Source organism: Lissotriton helveticus, chromosome 9 (genome assembly GCF_964261635.1).
Source record: "Lissotriton helveticus chromosome 9, aLisHel1.1, whole genome shotgun sequence".
Taxonomy (NCBI): domain Eukaryota; kingdom Metazoa; phylum Chordata; class Amphibia; order Caudata; family Salamandridae; genus Lissotriton; species Lissotriton helveticus.
In genome coordinates, this window is record NC_136070.1 from 1,288,261,214 (window position 1) to 1,288,276,703 (window position 15,490).

At 45.1% G+C, this 15,490-nt stretch overlaps 1 protein-coding gene across 1 annotated transcript in view; it reads left to right on the forward strand.

Moving 5' to 3' along the window:
• STAB1 (stabilin 1) overlaps nucleotides 1-15,490 on the forward strand; it is a 769,578-nt gene that overhangs the window by 469,564 nt on the left and 284,524 nt on the right. Inside the window, exons 35-37 of the mRNA XM_078661896.1 lie at nucleotides 3,195-3,326; nucleotides 4,799-4,927; nucleotides 6,058-6,114. Of these exons, the coding sequence (XP_078518022.1) occupies nucleotides 3,195-3,326; nucleotides 4,799-4,927; nucleotides 6,058-6,114 (318 nt within the window). The remainder of the gene's footprint in view (nucleotides 1-3,194; nucleotides 3,327-4,798; nucleotides 4,928-6,057; nucleotides 6,115-15,490) is intronic.

Below are 15,490 nucleotides of genomic sequence, written 5' to 3' on the forward strand. Positions count from 1 at the left end.
AAATAGTACAAAAAACCACTCGCAGCGGCGGGAGCCGGCAACGAGGCGGCAGCGAGGCAGAGGCGGCTGGGGGCACACGCAGCAGCTGGTGGCCGTGCGGCGCGGGGGTGTCCCACAAGTGATACTTATTTTATCGTAACTTGCAGTGTGCAATATGGCAGCTACTACGAACTACGCCCAGGTGTGAATGTCAAGTTTTCAAACTAAAAAAAGCTGCAGGGTGGAGGGGAGAGTCTTAGAGGAGGGAGGGGTGGATGGGTGGATGGTTGGGATGACCAAGGTTTTACCCTGTACTGTTTCCATGAGGAACAGGTAAGTTTTGTTTTGAGGTGGGCCTCTGTGCAGCGTGGGTGAAAACAGATGTGTTGGAATATTACCACGAGCGATTGCCACAAAATTTTAGACGGAACACAGCTTTCCGAACCAACTACAGCCAATCAAAACAAAAGAACAATAGGTAGAAGGTTGTATGTTTGCGCTCAATTGTCATAAGTAATTATGAGACTTATTAGGGCTGCTACTAGGGATAAAGATGACGTCTATCAAATCGTCATCAATTGATGTAGAGATCCACATCAACAGAGAAAAACACGTTATATCCCGAACAGTTTAGAACAATCATAGTGTACAAATCAGTCATCAAGAATGAAACATTGTACTCCAATAAGAGTAAATCTTTTTCTTTAATGTTCACAACAGCATCCTTTTGAACTCTAGCCAATACGTGTTTCGTCTTGTTAGCAGTATATGCATATAGACTTCATCAGGGCAACACACATGTATTGCGATACTGGCAACACTACTGATTACCAGTTCCAAGTGGCGTGTTAAGAAAAAAGTTAAGGTTCAAAGTAGCCTCCACGAAGAAATAGCACTTCTGTTGTGAAAATGTATCAATACCCACGTAAGGGCATAATCCAGTCACGCAATCGAATAAGTTACGTGTTACAACCAAAAGCGGCAGCACGAGTAAGGCGAGTACTTTTTTCTTAACACACCACTTGGAACTGGTAATCAGTGGTGTTGCCAGTATCACAATACATGTGTGTTGCCCTGATGAAGTCTATATGCATATACTGCTAACAAGACGAAACACGTGTTGGCTAGAGTTCAAAATGATGCTGTTGTGAACATTAAAGAAGAAGATTTACTCTTATTGGATTACAATGTTTCATTCTTGATGACTGATTTGTACACTACAACTACAGCCAATGTTTGTGAACTCCAAAAAGCAGTACATTTGCTTTCATTCAAGTAGTACTTCTATGAGTGCAGACCTACTACTCGTTGGGAAAACCGGTCAGTATATATTTAAGATCCAGATCCTAAAAGTGCACAAGCTAAACCCTCTTAGTGGAATGAGAAAAACTGACACAGACTGGACTCAAGGGGCCCGATTCACAGAACTAACTTAAGACAAAATCCTAAACTTACTACTTTTGGTATTCACAGAAGTTAGGATTTTGTCCTAAGTCTGTCTTAAGTCTGACTTAAGACAAACTTAAGACAAAATCCTAACTTCTGTGAATACCAAAAGTAGCAAGTTTAGGATTTTGTCTTAAGTTAGTTCTGTGAATCGGGCCCTGGGACCCCACACCAAGGATGCATGTGAGGGGTGTCACCCCCCAGCTCAAGCTGCGCCCCTGCCCGCCCGCTGGGTTCCTCCACTAGGATCATTTATTTTAAATGTATTTTGCCTTCTTGCCCTCTTCTCCCTCTCTGCTACAGGAAGCCTTGATGGTAGAGTTGTCCAACCGATGCACGTGGGAAGGGCACCAGATTTCTCGCCCATGAAAATATTTATAATGTATATCATGCAACACATATAATGTAAAAATGATACAATTTCTTCAAAATCCCCAAAAGTGTATTTCTTTTTCATGCTGAAGCGTTTTGCCTTAGTACATCAGATTATATTGCTTCGTAGACAGACATTTTCAAAAGGGATGGTTTTAAGAAACATTTGAGGATCGCTCCAATGCCATTAGTGAACTAAGCGGTAAATCGGGAGCGATACAAACCCTAAATGTAGCCTGGATTCTTATTATAGATGGAGCAAAATTTGTCTTGAAATCAAACATATGAGGTGCATGTACAGCTCACGTCCTGAACTCACGTACTTAAGAGTGTGTTCATATGTGATAATGAAATAAAGAGGCTCTGTGAAATAAAATATTTGTCTAGGATCACACAATTTGGACAAGCAGTGAAGCCAGTATTGATTCCTCGTGATCTGGTTTGACATGTTGAACTTCAACCACCAGATGGGCAACTCTGTCCCTCTCTCTCTCCTGTTTACATCAAGGGTCACTGTTTTGTCTTTTATTCTTGGCTCACGATGAGACAAACCAACACAGACATTGCAGACCCGCCTCCGGGCCCACAGACTCAATGAACATGCCACAAATTTAGGGGCATATTACCAACGATTAGCGATATTTAACAATATTTAGCGATATTTTAACGCTAAGCATCGTCGGAAATTATCGCAGAGATAACTTGCTGTTAGCAAGGTTTATCTCAGAAGTGATAAAAATCCTCACGCTAACTGCCAAATGAAAGATTATAGCTGGAAAATCAACGATAATCTCTTGAAGTTTGGGGTTAGCTTGATGATAGGGGCTCACAAACTTAGCCATGATATCCACCTTCCATAGGATGTCATGGCTAAGTCAGGTAAATACTAGGTGTAAAAAAGCAGCGATAAACGCGGTTAGCGCTGCTTTTTTTATCACTAACCGGGTTAGCGAAATCCTTGATAATAGGAGAAATGTCGCTAAACAACATTTCTCCTATTATTTTTCTCTGGAACGCCCCCTTTGCATCTCATTAGAGATGCAAGGGGAAGCGTAGAGAAAAAGGGTGCTAACATGCGAATTTGCGTGTTAGCACCCTGTTGCTGATTGGGAGATAATTTTATCTACGCTTTCTTGGCTTTTAAAGCCAAAAAAGCAGAGATAAATCCCTTGATAATATGCCCCTTCATTTTTTGGGGGTGTAATGACATGGGAGAAGAGGGCAGAGACCTCAGGGTGACACCGCAGCGCTCATCTGTTGGAGACACCATCGAAGGGCTCAGAGACCACAAGGTGGCTGGCAGCTCCCCCCCCCCCCTCGACATTTTAGGGTGAGACGTGGTCATTTGTGCAGGGCATCTCCACTCCCATTAACTGTTTTTTGATCTTGTCTTCTAGGAGAATGAAACTCTGAAATACCACGTCATACTGGGCGAGAAACTCCGTCAGGCGGACCTGAAGAACGGCATGCACCGATCCACCATGTTGGGGTCTTCGTTTTGGCTCACGTTTTATAGAAAAGGCAACCAGGTACGTGCACCATGTGGGCCACGGTCGCTCATTTTGTTCACTTAAGGCTAGAAAAATCATATTTTGCTTGTACAATCTGACAGGATTCTGTCGTGTTACCCCGTTTTATTGGCTTGAACCCCAGTAGATCCCCTAAGCCCCACAAGGAGGCCACCACCATCTTTGTAGAGGAAGGAACTGGCAGACGTCTCTCACTCCACCCTGACTGAGCTATGCTGAAATGTAAAGAAGTGTTTATCTACAGGCAGACCTGCCCGATAATCTCTCCCTCACAAGTGGTTCAAGCGATCAGCACGCACACACAATGAATGAATGAATCAATAGATTTGTAGAGCGCTTCTTGTCATCCGAGAGGGTATCCAGGTGCTGGCATGGTCCAGTTCATTAGCCGAATAGTAATCTCCTGAGGGACGTTCGAAACTCTGGAAGAGATGGGGAGGTCCGTAGATGAAGGGGTTGCGCGTTCCATGTCTTCGTTGCTAGTTTGGAGAAGGAGTAACCGCCGCATCTGCTGCATCGAATGCGGGGGTGAGGGTTAGAGAAAGGGATGCAGAGCGGAGGGGTCTGGTCGGCTGATGAAAGTTCAGGCGGTGGTTCAAGCAGGGGGTCCGCGTTGTGTAGTGCCCTGTATGCATGGGTGAGGGCTGTGAACTGGCATCTTTTCTGTACAGGGAGCCAGTAAAGTTCCCGGAGGTAGGGGGTAATGTGGGTTTGTTTAGGGAGATCTAGGACGAGTCTGGCGACAGCGTCCCTCTTCCTTGCTCATTACTGGGTTTTAGGGCACGAATATCCTTCCTCCTGGAACATGCATCAGCTTTCCATATGGGGCAAAACATTATGCTCCTTATGTTCTTCCCTCCTCCAAGAGGTGTGGCGCAGCCGCCAGGGCGGCTGACTACGGGGCTCACGGCTCAATCCCGGCGCCGGGGGCAGCTCAGCCCAGCACCATGTGACTCTGGGCAATAGCTCGCTTAATCTCCGCTATGGCGCCCAGCGCCTCGAGACCCTTAAGGGTGAGTAGTTCGCACTTTACAAATACCAGGTTATTATTATTACAGTTGGCGGGCCAGACTGGTTCCGTGGAGTTGACTTCGGATCTAATAAGGCTACAGGGTAGGTTTCCTCACAGCTCAGCATCTGGGGGTATAGATAAACTCACATCATCATGCAGTGGTGGTGCTTGTGATTGGCCCGTGTAGTTATATCTGGGGCAGAACTGAGTCATGAGGAAGGCTGATAGCACCACCTGATAACACACGCGAGATACTGCAAGAGTTTCCAGGTCCAGTCCGGCACTTGGGAATGTTCAAAAGGTGAGGAATCCGCGGCTAAATAGAGCATCCACCAGACAGAGCGTTACCCAAGGTAAGTAGTAAGTAACTCATACCATTTATTTAGGAGTCTGGAACATGACCATAGATGCTGCAGACCTGGCCCATTATGGTAACAGCTGCTCCTTGTTCTCCTTGTAGACGTACGTCAACGATGTTTCATTGGATGGTTTAGTTTTGGAGACCAACAACGGGATGATAATAGGAGTTTCTCAGGTGTTGCAGATACAACGAAACCGCTGTGATGTCAACATACCCACCACAGTGAAGGTAAGACCCTGGTGCCTCCCGTGGGCTCATGGTGGGTGTAACCTCCTGGGTCTCCTGGGAATCTTGGAGTTTGATTAACATAAATTCTGTTTCTGGGGTCTCTGTGGCAGGCACTAGCACTCTCTCTCCAGCAGGCATCTGGGGGGGACCTCTGTCCATCGCTGCCCTCCAGCGTTCTACGACAGAACTCATTCACAATGGCCGACTGCTGTGAGCCTGTGGCGTCCTCTGGGATGTGCCCTCAGCGTCTTTCTTATGCTGTTGGACCGATCCTTTCAGAGTTGCCCATCAATAAAAGACCGTAAATGCTTGACCATAAAATGATGTTCTAAGACAAACAGCGAAGGTTTTGAGTCTTTGTGGCAATAAAAATAGGATTCCATCGAAGCCTCAATATCCCGGCAGATTATTGGGGATTACCGAGGTTATAGAGCACCCAGAGGTTTATTCAAAGCCTGAGGGCCTTATTGGATGCTGAAAAGTTAATGGTGTACCCCGATATCTGTAGAGCTTCCTCGATATTAATGGGGACCTTTGGGTTTATAGAGCAAACTAGGGAGCCCCCGGGGATTGGTTGGACAACAAAGGGTCATTGGGCACCTAGACGAGTCAATCGCACCGGGCTCACGGGGCACCCAGTGGAGTGATAAAATGCCCTCAAATTAACTTGTTTGAAGGTGCATATAGAGAACGCATGTGAAAAGATGAGGTGAAAATATATTTGATCAAAAGAGTTTTATTGGTAAAGATCTTTTTGATGTGCTGTGAAGACTACTGTCCTCAAATCTTTGTCCAAAACCCTGACTCAAGGATCCTGGAATTTAAATAATCATTCATCCACGCACAAAAGATTGTTAAGGAACACTTAGTAAACTTTCAAATTAAATATTATCAACCAAAACACCTCAATTAAAGTTGCTACTTGATACAAATGGTCCATTGTCAAACAAATCTTTCTACCAAAGACAATGACCACCCTTTCTTTCCAGTAGCAATGCCTGGGTCCACTGGGAGGTCTGGCTCACTCTAGGTTTGAGCTCTGGGAGGGGGGTTCATGATTGATGTAATGTTTACATATGTTGTCCCCTTGGTCACAACTACAGGTACTGACCATGTGTTTATTCCACTAGAGCAAGTGTAATAACTGTGCAAGAGGGATTGTGTGTCCGGCCGGAACATTGCTTGAGGTAAGTAAACATCTCAGTAGCTTAAACATTAAATATTCGGAAGGTGTTACACACTGCACAATAGTCTACAAGCCTAGCATGGATGAATGGTTGCATTACTGGTGATGTGCTACCACTGATGAGAGGTTGTACTTACAGTAGACGTTTGCTTTGGAAATGTGGAATTGTCTGATGATTCAGGAGTCTATGACTGAAGGCAGAGAGGGTCCAGGGAGAATGATCTCCTGGTCTCTGTACACTGAGGGTACAGAGTGAGTGCCTCTGTAACAGTTCCTGTAACATGCTGGGAGCTGTAGCACAGTGTTGGAGGAGCACTACACTTACCTTTCTCTTTACCGCCACCACCAGTTCCAGAGTTAAGTGCTTTAGTCAAGGAGGTGGGCCAATAATCCTGGAATGCCTGACCTTTCTACCCCCCATGTTTAGAAGAGACACCACCGGACCTGGGCCCATCAGTAATGGATCAGTGATGTGTCGACACCTCAGTATCGGTAAAAAGGCGTCTGATACCGCCGGACATGCGGATGGCAAATCTGCCTTATTGTGGGTTCTCTGTTACCACCCTCGTCTGAATCTTGATGCTTTTTTTGAAGGCTTTTTTCAGTTGATCCAATTTTGTGTTAATTTTAAATGTCAAAAGCATCTCTGTTTTAGAGCCTGGTTCCAAGAGGCTTGGAATTGTCTGTTTGTGGCCACCCTGTGCCGGGGCACGATCATTCTGTTTCTTAGGTGAACACAAAGGGACAAATTGAGTGTGTGGATCTGCAAGTAAATGAGACATTAATGGCTCATTAAATTGTGATTACTCTATATGCGTTTTGCATTGGTAGGTTTGTGTGTGTGTGGTTCTGCTGCAGGTTGTACAGTCTGCTTTAAACAGTCATTTGGGCTGTGTTTGGTTCCTTAGAGAAAATTGGTGGGTTTTGGGGAAATTACCTATCTGTCCTAATGTCAAGGTGCAATAAAAGCGCCATCCAGATCCCACAGGAGCGGTGGAAGTTTCCACTCTTCACCAAACCCACACCCGACTTCACACTTTCACTGGTTAATGGTACACTCCGGTATAGGTGAACTGGACAAAACAAAGAGAAGAACACACTCCGGAAACCATTCATTGCCTCATCGCACAATTAAGGTGTGCTGATATCAAAGAAAGACGAGAAGGCTTTTGGTAGTGCTGTAGCGTCGATCTTGGAAGTTAACTTCTGACAATACACATGATATATCTGATAATACTTTATCATCCACCGTCTGTTTTGAAGCTAAACTCAATGGGCCCGATTCACAGAACTAACTTACTACAAAATCCTACACTTACTACTTTTGGTATTCACAGAAGGCATTTAGTAGTCTTAAATTAGGATTATGTCCTAAATTAGGATTTTGTCCTAAATTAGGATTTTGTCCTAAATTAGGATTTTTTTCTTAAATTAGGATTTTGTCCTAAATTAGGATTTTGTCTTAAATTAGGATTTTGTCTTAAATTAGGATTTTATCTTAAATTAGGATTTTGTTCTAAATTAGGATTTTGTCTTCAATTAGGATTTTGTCAGTCAGTCAGTCAAGATACTTTTATTTTGATAAATGAATATCATAAAAAGACAATAGCACTATACAAAATTCACATATTCTAAATACATAATTTTATACATAATAAAATCACAATTAATTTACCCAGTCAAGATATTTACAAAGATTATAAAAAAATATTAAACCTTTAAAATACATTTAAAATTCATTAGAAAAGAGGTCAGTTTGGTAGGAATACTAGATATCAGTCATTATACAATCTCACATATCAATGCCATACGGCAAACATTCCCATAATATAAACGTTGTACTTGCTTTCCTCCACTATAAATCAACATTATAAGGATTATTGATCATCTTCCTCTTCTTGATCCTAACGGCCCCCACTAGGAAATTGGCAACATGAAACATAATCCTAGGAGTCTGCAATAACTGTAAAAACAGAAGTGCTGGCTTTACTTGGATAAACCCTGCCTCCTTTAAAATAGGGATCAAATATTTCGTCCTTACTGCCGTCTAGTGTCCACAGAACATCAGAAAATGCATTGTATTCTGGGTGGAAAAATTGTCACAAGAGCACGGCATCGCGTTTTCAGGCGTACTCCATATTGGAAAATGACCAAGGTTCAGGTGGATCAGATTAAACCGAAATCGGGTTAAGAGGAACCAGTGATAAGCTTGATTCACAGAAGTTAAATACAATTCGGGGCCTACTTGAGTACTCATTAGAATGTTAGCCCTCACCGTAGGTTTTTTTAATTCCATCTGCTCCCTCTCCAGGTTTAGCATATCTCCCATTGAACCCTTGATCAAGGCAATGTCCTTTGTTGTTATAGACTCCGGGGAGGAAAAAAGCTCAGGTCTCCCTAGTTTAGCAAAGCTTTCTTTAATGTATGCTAGCCACAAGATTTTATTGGCTTCATCTAGCCGTAAGCAATCTTTTAAAATAATATGATTAAGAGGGATTTCCTGGTTCAACCAGATCTTCGGCCATGCTAGGAGAGGTGCCATTTTTATCATGTCTGAAATAAAACCTAATCCTAGTTCAGTGTGGATTGTGTATGATGGGGTAGACTGGGGCACAGAGAGGACAGCTCTTAAAAATGTGTTCTCAGTAATCTGTATACTATCTGGAGAGCAGTATCCCCAAATGGCACTACCATATGTTGCCACCGCAAGGCATTTTGCTTTATAGATTTTCATTAAAGTTACTATTGGCCTTGCCCCCAATTTTTTCGAAAAGCCCTCTATGGCAGAGGATGTTCTTGCGAGAGAGATATTTCTATTTTTTATCTGAGGGCCCCAGTTCCCTCTCTCGTCAAAAGTAATCCCCAGGTATGGAAAGGTGGCTACTCTACAAAGTTCTTCTTTGCCACAAGTAAAAGTTTTTAGGTTCTTGTTCTTAGTACTCTTGCCCATTATCATAATTTGAGACTTCTTAACATTAATCTTAAGGTCCAAAGAACCCATAAAGTCTTCAAATACGTCCAAGAGGCGTTGTAAACCAACATCGGTCCGTGAGAGCAAGACGGCATCATCCGCGTATAGGAGAACTGGAATTCCAAGAACACCTATACGTGGGATGTCAAGGGATGCCTCTATTAACGCTGGTTCCACTGCATTTATGTAGATGGTAAATAGGAGGGGTGCCAGAATGCACCCCTGCCTAACACCCCTTTTGGAATTAAAATGATTAGTGCAGCGACCCTCCGGTGTGACCCTGACAGAGGCTATAAGGCCCGAGTGTAAGTCAGCCAGGAGATTTACTAGAGCCCTGTCAAGACCCATGTCAATTAGAATTTGCCACAATTTTGATCGATTAACAAGGTCAAAGGCTGACGAGAGGTCCATGAACCCCAGGTACATGGACCCCTCCTTGGCCCTGGTATATTTATCCACTAATAGGTGCAGTTTAAGCCCTTGATCTATCGTGCTTCTTTTTGGTCTAAATCCGTACTGAACATTCGACAAGACCCCTTTCTCATTGTTGTTATTGTTAATGTCAGTTTATATAGCGCAAAATCACCGGCAGGTCTCAGGGCGCTTTCTCATTTACCCAATCATTCAGTTTAGATAAAATAACCCGACCCAATATTTTCACAGAAGAATCAATCAGTGAAATCGGTCTATAACAGGAGGGGTCTTGCCTGTTGCCCTTTTTGTAGACCGGAATAATGATAGATTTTTTCCACATTTATCATTTGATAAAGCATTAAAACATTACATAAGATTTTAGACCCAAATTTTGGGGCACCTTTGAAAACATCCGCCGGGGCCCCATCAGGGCCCGGCGCTTTGTTTTTCAGGGTCTGATCTATTGCCCTTTCCACTTCTACAGCCTCAAAATTACAGCAGGGCCCTCGGCATTGGGAATAATACCCTCAAATTGCAAGTCATTGCTAATGTCTGAGTATATTTTACTGAAATGTTGGATCCAGTGATATTTGCCTCAAGAGGGGTATTCTCCTCTCACGAAAAAAGTGGCTGATTTATAATTTTCCAAAATAAACCACTATTTTTTAGGGTTTCTGGATCAAGTAATTGGACCCAAGCTTCATCTTTCAGTTCCTTTTTTCTCTCTAGGATAGCTTTTTTATAAGTGCTCCTTAAGCTAGCTATATATACATGGTTTTTGGGTTTGGCTTTCAGGGCTTTAAGTAAGTCTCCGTGAGCTTTGGAGCATTTTTTGTCAAACCACCTTTTACCTTGAGGTGATTTCTGACTTAAACCTGCCTGTAGGCTATGGTTGATTTCTATACAAATGTTATCAAACGCAAAAATAACATCCTCGTTTTGTGTCCGATTTGCTAGGCATATTACCACTTCATCCTCTACCTTAATCAATACCTCCTGAAGAAATGTTTCGGGAACTATTTTTGTCCATTTTAGCCTTCGCCTCTGATCCCCAGTCTCCCCAGCGATTGCGAGCAGCCCGGTGGCAGTGGGCTTGCTTGCAGGAGCTGAGGGCTGCGACTGAGCTTTTAAGTTCTTTTAGCGCGCTGTCACGCTGACTAAAAGCGGCGACACGCACTTGCTTTTAAATTGCCTAATTTTGCTGTCTAACCTGTACTGAAATTTAACAGGTACCCCCTAACCCTCACCTTGCTTTTTCAGGGGCCCAGCGGGGCTGGCTGGCAGCTGATTCCACCTCAGGCGCCTAGCGGTAGTGGCCGCCATCTTGGATCGGGCTGGTTCGCCCGACCCCACCCACGCCACTCCCCCCACGCTGCTCCTCTATTTAAACGTCCCCCATGTGTCAGCGCAGCGGACGAGCGCAGCGGGCGCGCCGTAGGCTCGCCGGAGTCAAGCCAGAGTCCTGCCCGTCTGCGCCCGTCCGCGGCAGGCCGGGGCAGGGGGCACCCCCTTATGCCCTCCCGCTGTCATATACTTCCTCTGAGCTTCTCTCTCATTGGATCCCTGGCACCATTAGTCCTACTGTGTCTAACACATTACAACATTTTAATCTCCGTACGAGCCCCCCCGCTGCTCCACCCGCCCCTATTCAAAGTTGTTTCCCTTGGTCTTGTGCCGCTGCTCCTATCCACTCCCTCTCGTCTGTTCCCCACACGCCGTCTTATAATACCATTGCCACGCTCCTCAATACCAGATCCGCTGTCAGCCATCAGCATGAGCTATACGACTTTCTTGACACCCACAATCCGGATCTCTTGTTCTTAACAGAGACCTGGCTCAAGTCAGACTCCCTTCCCAACGTCCTAGCCCCACTCCCTCCCTCATATTCCATCATTCGAGCGGATCGCCCGGAGGGCAGGAGAGGCGGCGGAGTAGCTTTGATAACACATACTAACTCCCACTTCCAAATACTCCCCTCTCCTCCTATCCCTGAGGTAGACTGCCTAATAATTCGTGCTAGCTCTCACTCGACTCCCCTTACTGCTGTTCTCATTTATCGACCCCCTCACGCAACTTCCAACTTTGTCTCTTGCCTTCAGGACATCCTCGCCACACTGGTTATTAACAACTCTTCAGTGTTGGTGTTGGGTGACTTTAATGTTTGGCCTAACGATCCCGCCGAAAGCCCCCTCTCTAAAGAATTTACCTGCCTCATGACCAGTCTTAACTTTTTTCCCCTCGTCCACAGCCCCACCCATGTTCATGGCCACTCGCTTGACCAGGTTTGGACCCTAAATATCCCTACCACTCCCCCTGTCATCTCCCCTTGCTCTTGGTCGGACCATTTTTTTATCTCCTTCTCTCTCGCGTTAGTCCCAGCGCCTAAACCTCCTCTTTCCAAGAACACCTGGGCTAGAAAATGGGGTAAGGCTGACATGTCATCTTTCTGCTCATCCCTAGCCTACTCCTGCCCTGACCTCTCAGGCCTCGCCGCCCTGGACCAGCTGATTACCATCGATGGCTGGTTGACCCGGGCAGGCGACGACTTTGCTCCCCTGAGACGGATCACGGTGAAGCGTGCCCATGCGGCCAATCGCTGGTTTACCCCCGACCTTAAGGAGAAGAAATTAGCCGCACGCAGAGCAGAGCGTGCATGGAGAAGAGAATATTGCCCCGCCAAAAAAACTACCTACCTTTCTGTGCTCAAAGTATATAAACAAAGCATACTTGATGCCAAGACCCTGTTTTATTCAAACAGGATACTAGCAGCTGAATCTCAATCTAAAGAGATTTTTGCCACAGTACATGAGCTTGCCTCATCCAACAGAGCCACGGCCTTGATCCCCCTTCTCAACCGCTCTGCGACTCCCTCAACGATTTCTTCGTTGATAAGGTCGCAAAAATCAAGGCAAATATCTCTCCCTCTTCCCCTACCTTTATCAATCCCTCCCCTCCCGCCATCACTTCCAAATTTACTTCCTTTCCCCCTTTGACCATAGCTACACTTTCTCCCCTGCTCCAAAAGGTAAAGTCAGGTTCCCCCCTAGACTTTGCCCCTGCCCGCATTTTGCGAGAAATATTCCTACACTGTCCTACTCCCCCCCTCACACTTTTAAATGACTCACTCAAATCTGGAGTGGTCCCCACTGCCCATAAATTTGCGGCAGTCATCCCTATCCTCAAAAAACCCGGTACCGACCCTTCAATCCCTTCCAATTACCGTCCCATCTCCCTTCTACCTTACTTGGCCAAGGTTCTCGAGACCCATGTAACCAGCACCCTGAGTACCTATGTGGAAACCAACCACTGCCTCTCCCCCCGGCAGGCGGGCTTTCGCCCCCTCCACTCTACAGAGAAGGTAGTGATCTCAGTAATGGACAGCCTACGCGAGGGCATTGATACCAACCTCCCCCAGGCCCTCATTCTTTTAGATCTATCCGCCGCTTTTGACACGGTGGACCACTCCATCCTCCTCACGCGTGTCAAGGCGGCCGGCATAGAGGGCCTGGCCCTCGCATGGCTTAAGTCCTTCCTGAGTGATAGGGCTCAGGCAGTCCACCTTGTTGGTTTCACCGCTGCCCCTCGTAAGGTTGTATGTGGAGTCCCCCAAGGCTCCTCCCTCTCCCCTCTTTTGTTTAATTTATACATTTACCCCCTTATTTTTATGTTACAGCAGCTCGAGGTCACGGTGTTCAATTACGCCGATGACCTCCAGCTAATTTTCAACCTTTCCCACTCTTCCTCCTCCGCTTCAAATGTCCAATCCGTCATGCTGCTCATCCAGGCCTGGATGAACTGCAACCACCTCAAACTCAACCCGGGCAAGACGGAGTTAGTCTTGACCAGAGGTGGTTGCAGTCCCTGGTCCCCTTCTCACTGGCCCTCCTCACTTGGTGTTCCCCCGCTCCCAGTTCCCAAGGTCAAGACCCTTGGCATCTTCCTGGATCCCTCACTTTCTGTTCACTCTCAGGTTAATTCGGTTGTTTCCTCCTGTTTCTTTTCCCTCCGAATCATTAGGAAGATCTCTCGTTTTTTTTCTTTACCCGCCCTAAAAATTATAGTGATGGCTATGGTGCTTTCGCGCCTCGATTATGGAAACATCATTTATAATGGCGCTCCAGCTTACACCATTCGCCGCTTGCAGCTAGTGCAGAACCAGGCTGCCCGCCTGATTCACGGCCTGCCCAAATTCCATCGAGCCACCCCCCTACTGCAGGCCTTGCACTGGCTGCCGGTGAAAGAGCGTGCCCTGTTCAAGCTTGGTTGCACCACTTTTCAGGCTAAAATGGGCACCGCCCCGGAATTTATTTGTTCTGCCATCACCCCCTACACACCCGGACGAGAGCTTAGGTCCACTCATCAGGCTCTGTTAACCATCCCCCGCTTCAGCAAGAAAAAGACTGGCGGTACGAAATTCGCAGTGCTTGCTCCTGCGTTTTGGAACTCCCTTCCCTTGGAACTCCGCATGTCATCTTCTTATATTGAGTTCAGGAAGGGTCTCAAAACTTTTCTCTTTTCCCGAGCCTACAATGCTTAAATCCTCCCTCCGCTCCTGCCTGCTTCCTCACAATTCAACAGCGCCAAGAAACCGCATGGTAAAAGTGCGCTATAGAAATGTTTTTAAATTCAAATTAAATTCAAATCTTTGACAGACACATTTAGTCCCCCTCTATGTGTCACCGTTTTTAGTGAGAGTAGATCTGAGTGCTTTGATTCCAGTATAACAGAGTTAAGATCACTAAAAACTGATACCTCTGAATGATAATTTAAAACCTTACACAACAAGAAAGAAGACAAAAAATACAATCTATAATAGTGCCAACATCTTTACCCTTAAATGTAGGGGACCTTTTTTTACCATCCCCGCAACCTGACTCATATAAGTTCCATCTAGCAAGAAAATGTTCTAAATACTCCCCCCGCCTAGTATGTTCCAGGTGGATGGATGAGGAAAGGGGTGGACCTTCTTCATCGTGGCTAATACATGGTAGGGTGCAGGGATGAATATTAAAATCCCCCAAAAATAATATTTCAAAAGTATTTACATTTACGCTGTATGCAGACAAAAATGTGTCCAGTACTTCCAAATTATGACCGGTGCACTCATTTGCATTTGAGTTATAAAAATGTACGAATAAAATCTTAGACTTGTCCTGAGAAGAAAGTTCAACAATCAAACAATTATCGCTCCCTGAGATACACTGTGTTATTTTTCCTTTTACATCAAGTTTAACTAAGGTTAGTAAGCCACCCTTGGCTCTACCTGCAGTACTACTAGATGCAGGAATGCAAAAGTGACTGTAGCCGTCCAAGGAGAAACTATTGTCTTGATCCCATGTCTCTTGTAGAGTGATTATGTCAAAAGTTTTTAATGTATTAAGCCACTCACTATTTCCAGCTTTAGTCTTAATACCAGCAATGTTCCAAGTAACAATTTTAAACAAGGGTATAGGAAGCAGGGAAGTACTCCCTGATTCAATAGGGAGTCAATCATTTTCCTCCAATGAGGATAAGGGGGTATAACGATTAAATAGTGGTATAGCCTGATTAGATTGATTATACGTGCTATCCAACTGGTAACAGTGGGGATCCCCGTTATTTTGATGTTGAGAAACATTTGGGACCCAGCCGGCAACACCCCTTCTATACCCATTAGCTGAATTCTTATGCTGATGGGTTGATGGTCGCTGGGTGTTATCCAAGTGATTGTAGAAAAACCCCAGAGGCCTAGCACATACACAGTTATCCACTATGGGTAAGGATGCTGCTCTTAGGAGGACTGTTGCAACGTGTTGCGGGTGCTTAAAATTTACGATAATACAGTCCCCGCTCGAATTCTTTCTAGCATTGCCAATCCAGCTAACTCTTCGAGTGGAAATTATTTCATTCGAAAAGGCAAACGGGAAACCACAATTTATATTTAACCAAGCTAATGTTTTGTTTTTTAGCGCAGCATGGGTTTCTAAGCTGGAATCAGAAAGACAAGAATCAA